General features: G+C 41.3%; 2 protein-coding genes across 2 annotated transcripts; both read right to left on the bottom strand.

The window, feature by feature from the left end:
- Nucleotides 1-856: 856 nt before the first annotated feature.
- LOC109239720 lies at nt 857-6493 on the bottom strand. The gene is made up of 4 exons (XM_019406303.1): nt 5985-6493; nt 1845-1969; nt 1169-1435; nt 857-1005 (listed from the first exon to the last, which is right to left on the bottom strand). The coding sequence occupies exons 1-4, from the start codon at nt 6491-6493 to the stop codon at nt 857-859; spliced, it is 1050 nt and encodes a 349-aa protein (XP_019261848.1).
- An 854-nt stretch (nt 6494-7347) lies between these two features.
- Nucleotides 7348-7890, bottom strand: LOC109239719 (RNA-directed DNA polymerase homolog). The gene has a single exon (XM_019406302.1). It carries the CDS (start codon nt 7888-7890, stop codon nt 7348-7350), a length of 543 nt encoding a protein of 180 aa, XP_019261847.1.
- Nucleotides 7891-8467: the final 577 nt, after the last annotated feature.

The raw sequence follows: 8467 nt of genomic DNA, 5'->3' as shown, positions 1-8467 counted from the left end.
ACCGGTGCCATTCTGTAAGGTGGAATTGATATAGGCTCCGTGCCTGGCATCACATCGATCCAAAAATCAATCTCCCTGTCTAGAGGAATTCTAGGGAGTTCATCTGGAAAGACATCCGAAAATTCATTCACAACTGGCACGGACTCAAGGCTTGGCGCCTCGGCATTGGTGTCCGTAACCCGAACTAAATGATAGATACACCCTTTCTTGATCATCTTCGCAGCCTTAAGGTAAGAAATAAACTGACCTTTAGGCACTACATTATCTCCCTTCCATTCAACAACGGGCTCATTAGGAAATTCAAGCCTCATGGTTCTAGTCCGACAATCAAGTATGGCAAAGCATGAATAAAGACAATCCATTCCCATTATTACATTGAAATCGACCATCCCTAATTCAATAAGATCGGCCGTGGTATCCCTACCCCGTACCGTAACAGCACAACCTTTATAAACTCGACCAGCCGTAATAGACTCACCCACCGGATTAGACACCAAAAATGTCTCATGAAGATGATCTGGTTCTATCCCAAATTCCATAGAAAAAAAAGGGGTAACATAGGACAAGGTGGAACCGGGGTCAATAAGTGCATACACATCATGAGATTGGACAGTCAGAATACCTGTAACAACATCTGGAGAAGCCTCTGCATCCTGGCGATCACTCATAGCATAGAACCGGCTGGGTCCTCCTGAACTCTGCACACTACCCCTACCTGCACCACGCCCTGCGGGTGCTGGGGTACCTCGAGCTTGAGAGGGGGCTGAAGATGCAGCAGCTGCTGGACTGGATGGCTGTGATATGCCCCTACCCGCTCCCTGGCGGGATGTATGACAATGCCTCTGAATGTGACCCCTCATTCCGCATCCATAGCATACGGGTAACTCCAAGTACCAAATCCTTGAGTGCATCTTCCCGCACCTGGGGCACAAGGACCTCTGCTGGTGTTGGGATCTCTCTCCTGACTGACCCCGCTGATAGGATCCTCTGTTGCCCTAACTAGGCCTGAAACGACTCCACTGCTGCTGCTGGCTGGGCCCTGATAGCGGTGCACTGGCTGAAGACTGCGCAATAGACTGGGACGGCCCTGATGATCGTCCCCTAAAAGCTGATCTTCCCCCATCAAGTGACTCACCCATGTTGCCCGTAGACCGAGTCTTTCTGTTACCCTCTCTCTCCATTCTATTCTTCAGTTTACGGTTCTCTGTGGCCTGAGCAAATGCTACCATCTTCCCATAATTCATGTCTGAATTCAATGCAGCCGTAGAAGCCTCATTAATAGTCAAAGGATTTAGGCCCTGAACAAACTGATGCACCCTAGACTCCATTGTGGGCAACATATGAATGGCATACTTAGACAGGCGAGCAAACTCCATGTGATACTCCCACACACTGCTGGTACCTTGCTTCAGATTTTCAAACTCTACTGCACGGGCTGCCCTTGTCTCAGCAGGCAGGAAATGATCTATAAAGGCATCGGCAAACTCGCTCCACCTCGTCGGAGGGCTCCCCTCCTTGCGGGAATCTTCCCCTAACTCAAACCATGCACAGGCCACCCCTTTCAGACGGTAGGCAGCTAACTCTACTCCCTCTGTCTCAGTTGCATGCATAACCCTGAGGGTCTTGTGCATCTTATCAATAAAATCCTGAAGGTCTTCTTCTGGATTAGCACCCGTAAAACACTGGAGAGTCTAACTGAAGAAATCTGTTCACTCTGGAACTGGTGGAATCCCTCTGCTGGCTAAATGAACTGGGCACAACATTCGACCTTTGAGATTGAGAGGCCACTAGCTGAGTCAACATCTGAATAGCTCCCCTAAGATCCCCATCAGAAATACCAGAACCGGAAGCTGGGGCTGGAGGCGGAATGGGAGTATCGATGGGAGGGATAGTAGTACCCTCCGCAGGTGTAGGAGTTGGGGTAGTCTGCTCTAGAATAGGAGAACCAGGCAGGGTGACAGCAGGGCGACTACCCTCACCCGCAGTATCAAGCAGTGATTCATCAGCCACTCATGTGGTGGAATTGGCTTTTTGGCCAATTCTCGCTTTCATCTTAGGTGTCATTTACTGAAAGATAGAACAATTTACTAATTAGGGAGGGGATAGTTTCATAACAAGTTGTCGCACGATCCGGAATATCAAAGAAGGGTGTTATTTACTAAATGCCCAAGTAGCCTCCAACTCATAGATGTGGTCGACTACACACCGATAAGAAGGACTCTACTAGACACGGCTCCGAGACATCCTAGGACACTTCAAAACCTTAGGCTCTGATATCAAGTTTGTCACGCCCCCAACCTCGGGAGGCGCGACCGACGCTCAATCGAGTAAACCCCAACTGAGCAAGCCTTATTCATACATTTCTACCCAACTCACTACGGTTAAGGGAACCATGTTTTCTTTTATTTAGACATTAGCAAAGTCGAACATTCACAATATTAGTCCATTTTCATGTCACAAACCAAAAACCATGGTTATGTTTCAAGATTTTATATGGTTATAGTTTAGAAGGACTAGAGTAGAAAGTTACAGCATAGTTCATTGACCCATCCAACACCCTTACCTTACCCACACAGACGTCTACGGAGCCTCAAAGGATACAAAAGACAATAATGACAATGCCGGCAACAAGCCCCGGCTATACCTCAAAAGTGGATATCTATAACAAAAGATGTACAACATAAACCCCTTGAAGGAGAAAGGGGCTCACCAAGACTTGAGAGGAAGAAGCTCCGCTACGCGCGATCGGCACTATCCGCTATGGAGCCACCTACATTCATTTAAAAATGTAGCGCCCCAGCAAAAGGGACGTTAGTACCATGGAATAGTACTAGTATGTATAACTAAACACCATCCAGTTAGAAAGAACAACCATACAAGAGTACAAAGAAATCATAAGAAACACAAAGCTTCAAATAAGCACCCCGTCAACAATATAAGAGGTTCACATAGTTTTAACATGAAATATGAAATTTGTGGATTGGGTCATTCCATATCGTTGCATCATTATCCACATTACCACCGCTTCCTTGAGCGGAGTCCAATCACGGCCCGGTCGGCTAAGCTGTCTTACCAAGACGTTACCCTTATTTCATTCTCACTTTCCAGTTTCAATTATCAACACATTACCACCATGTGTGTATAACATGGCGTCCTATCACGGCCAGATCTGCTAATCCGTCTTACCAAGACGTTACCCTTTTCCGTTAATCATCTCACTTAAATCTTTGGTTTTACATGTATTAGTTCCTCGGCACTTGGGGCCACAATTACCAAATTCCGTAACTCACATTTCACATTATTCCCACTTTCAACATTGACCTTGCCTAAGATCACAGGCGCATACAAAACCAGTTTAAGTTATAAGCATAGATAGGAATTCATCTAGTTCGGCATATTAAGCACAATGTAACCTTGACTTGACATTTAGGCATTTACCACATAACTCATGTTTTCCACACATCCTCAAATTACAAAGAATAACACATTAAACACATGGAGAAGCACCTTCCACCTACATTTTCAAAACATCAATTCAATTGACATAACAAGTACCGCATCGATTAAATTTCGGACTTACAACATTTGCACGGACACCATGGAGGCTCAATTTCTAAGAGGAGGGGTTTTTTAGCCATACATACCTGAAATTTGCCCCTTAATGATACTACAATGATCCAATACACTTAAGCAACTTTAATCTATAATACAACATTCAATAGGGCAAATATTTGTAATAAATTCCATAACTTACGCCATTTAGGCATATTATCAAACACGTTGTAGGTATAGATCTTTACATCTCATAACCGTAGTATTAGTTCATGCAACTATCACTATCAACTAACAATTTATTCCACCATCGCTCCTAACCAATTTATAACTTCCAACAACATATGTATGACCATCCATTCACACCCAATCATCAACCTCCTTAATTAACCCATTTCACAATCTCTACAACACCAACACAACCTAGGTTTGGCACTTATGGCTTCCAATCACCATCCCATGAGTTCTAACGTATATATCACACATAAATAATCACCATAGAGTAGTTAGAGATGATAGACATACCTCTTGTAGTAAGAATCTTGAGAATCCCCACTTGTAGTGTTCTTGATCAATTTAGGGATTTGAATGGGAATCTATGGATTTTCAAGATCAATACTTGTTAATATAAGTGTTTAGGAGTAGTAATCAACTCAAAATACTCCAAAAACATTGCCTTGGATCATAGGAGGGGAGTATGGGACGGATTCCCCTTGATAGAGCAAGCCCTAGCTCAAAAAAAATGACTTAGAGACTCTCCATACCCGGTCTTGGGGTATTTATAGGTATGCTAGGCGCACGACCGCGGTCAAGCCACCCGGGACGCGGTGGCCGCCCTCGTACCGCGCTCGGGAGGCAGAAACTCTTAGTTTTCCCGCGGCCGCGCCGCGGACGCACATCTGACATAGGTCCGGTAAAATGGTCATAACTTTCTGTATGCACCTCCAAATGATAAACGGTTTGATACGTTGGAAACTAGACTCAAAGAGATTTAATTGGATAGGTTTTGCATCACACAACACTTTATATAAATTTAGATATGCTTGTCTAAAGTGAGGTCTAGTGCGTACTCATTTACAACTTTAGTCTATTATGAAATTTTCCAACTTGGCTTAGACTTAGGCCTCTCCTTAGACCCTAAATCACTTATAATATGACTTATACGCTTATTAACATATCCAACTGATATCCATTAGATCATGAATCCTCCTTTGCACACAAAATAAAATAATTAGCCTACCTTGGCACCATGAAATCTTAAATTACTTAGCAAAATTTTCTGGGGCTTTACAGTCACAACTTGGAATCAATTAACGTTATAAAGAAACAACACACGCAATTGAAAAAAAGATAAAGACTATCACCACCTTGATTGGAACCAAAAACAAGGATAAAGAAGATAAAATAGGGAAAGCAGTCTATTGTAAGACCAGGCAAACCTTAAAAATGTGAACTGCCTTCTACATGGCAAGTGAACACTTTATATAGGCCTAAAGTCTCATCTTTGATGACTACAATTTTAATTCTAATAAGAAAATAAAATAACTAAAGACAAGGAAAGTACAATCCCTATTCTACAAGGAAAAGAAACTACAATCCTACTAAAAGGAAAATCCTTATTCTAAAAGGAATGAAATAAATCCTATTTTAAGAAGGAAAGGGTCTTGGCTTCGTGAAATCAATTTAGGGCCTTTTGAACTTGAAGACACGTCCACACATCTATTCGTGGGCATGAAAGAACTTGATTTTGGCGAGCTAAATAACAAAAGGCTAATATAGCTTCTTGATTTGCATCATTCTCCCCTGGTTGAAAATGACTCATCCTAGAGTCTAAAGGCTCTATAAACGGCACAAGATTAGCAACATTAAATATTGGTGACACCTATAATGGTCCGGTATATCCAATCTGTAAGCATTGTCACCTAACTTTTGAACAACTCGAAATGGACCATCAGCTCTTGGTTGCAACATTAGATACTTTTGGTTAGGAAATCTTTCTTTCCTCACCAGACTAAGTGTCCTACGTTAAAAAATTATTGTTTTCTCTTCTATCAACTAGTTTCTTATATGCCTTTGTTTGTCTCTCAATCTCTTGTACTACTTTCTCATGTAACTTTTTTAATGCTTAACCCTCTCATCAGCATCTCCACTAAAATAATGGGTTTTAAGAAGAGGAGACAAGTCTAATGGACCCAAAGGATTCTTCCCATAAACCACATCAAAAGGACTTTCTCTAGTTGTTCGACTCACAGACTTGTTGAAAGCACACTCAAGATGTGGTACCAATGATTCGCACTCTCTTATGTTCTTCTTGATCAAACTTCTTAGCAGTGCGCCTGAACTTCAATTGACTACCTCTGTTTGTCCATCTGTTTGAGGGTGATAAGATGAGCTATACTTCAACTACGTACCAAGCTTAGCCCATAAAGTACGCCAAAAATGACTGAGAAACTTCGCGATCAGAAACAATGCTTCTTGGAATGCCATGTAACTTGACAATATTGTTAAAGAACAAAATAGCCAGATGAGTTGCATCACTTGCCTTGTTACATGGGATAAAGTGTGCCATCTTAGAGAATCTGTCAACAACAACAAAGATAACATGCTTACCTCCTTGAGTCCTTGGAAATCCAAGAAGAAAGTCCATGCTAATATGCTCTAACGGTGTGGTAGGAAATGGCAAAGGCTCATATAATCCGTTATTGCTCCCATACATTTTTGTTTTTCTACATGTTTCACAACGCTCAATCAACCTCAACACATCTTTGTTCAATTTAGGGCAGTAGAAGTTTCCTTGAATCATCTTTAATGTTTTAGAATAGACAAAATGACCAACTAATCCACCCTCATGTGCTTCCATCACAATGGACTCCCTTAAAGAGCTTTGTGGTATGTAAAGCTGCTTTCCATTGTAAAGAAATCCACCTCGAATTACAAACATTCATTGTGGACCCTCCAAGCATATCTTCCAAACATCTCCAAAGTTTGGATCAACTTCATTAAGCTCCTTGATATGGTCGAATCCAAATACATTAGTTTGCATCAAAGAAAGTGAGCATGGTATTCTACTAAGAGCATCAGCCACTTGATTGAGGTTACAGCTTTATGCTTGATTACGAATTGAAAATTCTGAAGAAACTCTATCCATTTTGCATGCCTTGCGTTGAGCATTTGTTGGTGACTAAGATACTTTAGTGCCTCGTGATCAGAATATAACACAAAATCTTTTGGTAATAAATAATGACTCCAATGTTGCAACACGTGAACAATTGCATAGAACTCCTTTTCATAGGTGAAGTACTTCAATTTAGATCCACTTAGTTTCTTATTAAAATAAGCCACGAGTTTACCTTCCTGGCTAAGAACTCCACCAACACGAACACCTGAAGCCTCACATTCTATTCCAAATAAAACATCAAAGTTAGGCAACTGAAGGATAGGGGCTTGTGTCATCTTCTTCTTTGTCAATTCAAAACTCTTTTGAGCTTCTTCATTCTACTTGAACATTCTTCCTTTCAAACACTCAGTTATAGGGGCAACCAAAGTGCTGCAATTTTAGATAAATCGTCGATAGAAGGACACCATTCCACGAAAGCTCCTTATATCCGAAATTGACCTAGGAATTGGTCAACTTATAATTGCTTCAATCTTGCTTGGGTCAACTTGAATACTAGTACTAGATACAATGTAACAAAGAAAGCAAACACTATTAGTATAAAAGATGCACTTCTTGAGTTGTGCATATAACTTCTCTATCCTTAATGTTTCAAAAACCATCTCCAAATGTTTTCCATGTTAAACTTCCTCTTTGCAATAAATCAGGATATCGTCAAGGTAGACAACAACAAACTTCCCAATCAATGGTCTAAACACATGAATCATAAGCCTCATGAATATGCTAGGAGCATTCGACAAACCAAAAGGCATTGCCAACAATTCATACAAGCCTTGGCTAGTCTTGAAGGTAGTCTTCCATTCATCACCTTTTCTCATATGAATCTGGTGGTACCCACTCTTCAAATCAATCTTTGAAAAGATCTTAGAACGATGTAATTGGTTGAATAGATCATCTAACCTTGGGATTGGGAAGCGATATTTGATAGTGATCTTGTTGATTGCTCGACTGTCAACACACATCCTCCAAGTGCCATTTTTCTTAGGAACAAGCAAAGCAGGTACGTCACAGGGACTAAGGCTTTCCCTTATTAAACCCCTCAACAATAATTCTTCCACTTGCCTTTGGAGTTCAGCTTGTTGTGTAGGATTCATCCTATAAGCTGCATTGTTTGGCAATGGTGCTTCTGGGATAAGGTTAATTTGATGTTGAATATCGTGCATGGGTGGAAGTTATAACGGAACATCTTTAGAGATCACATCATCAAACTTAGCAAGTAAGTTCTTGGCTCGTGTATCTAACTCCTGCTCCTCATCTTGTTGAGTCTTCCATGGCTACTGCTATGTACAATGGCTCTCCTCTGTTGATGTGGCCAATAATCTGTGATCTGGTCATTAGCATATTAGACACAACCTTTGCCTTATCAGAAAGTTCTTTTGGGTGCAATGGCATCAAAACGATCTTACGTCCATCAATTATGAAGGAATAGGTGTTACGGTATCCATCATCAAAAGCACGCTTATCATATTTCCATGGTCTTCCAAGTAATAAATCGCAAGCATCCATCTTTACCAAATCACACCAAATTTGGTGTTTATGGATCTTACCAATAGAAAAAGAGACTAAGCTTCTTTTAGTGACTTTCATACCTCCACCATATTGCAGCCACCCGACTTTGTAAGGTTTGGGGTGTACCTCTCCAAACCCAATTTAGTCACCATCTCTTTCGAAACAACATTAGTGCAACTTCCACCATCGATAATAACTGAACATACCTTTCCATGTGATGTAAACCTCGTG

This window comes from Nicotiana attenuata, unplaced genomic scaffold (assembly GCF_001879085.1).
Source record: "Nicotiana attenuata strain UT unplaced genomic scaffold, NIATTr2, whole genome shotgun sequence".
Classification (NCBI taxonomy): domain Eukaryota; kingdom Viridiplantae; phylum Streptophyta; class Magnoliopsida; order Solanales; family Solanaceae; genus Nicotiana; species Nicotiana attenuata.
This window is presented reverse-complemented; position numbering and strand designations above follow the sequence as displayed.

Excerpts from the sequence above, each read along its gene's own strand:
- LOC109239720 (XM_019406303.1), bottom strand. The coding sequence starts at position 6,493 with ATGTTTGTAATTCGAGGTGGATTTCTTTACAATGGAAAGCAGCTTTAC. Across the intron at positions 1,970-5,984 it reads GTTTCTCAGTCATTTTTGGC|TCGCCCTGCTGTCACCCTGC; the intron begins GTACTTTATGGG and ends GGGTGAGGGTAG. Across the intron at positions 1,006-1,168 it reads GAATAGAATGGAGAGAGAGG|GCCTAGTTAGGGCAACAGAG; the intron begins GTAACAGAAAGA and ends GAGTCGTTTCAG.
- LOC109239719 (XM_019406302.1), bottom strand. The coding sequence starts at position 7,890 with ATGCACGATATTCAACATCAAATTAACCTTATCCCAGAAGCACCATTG.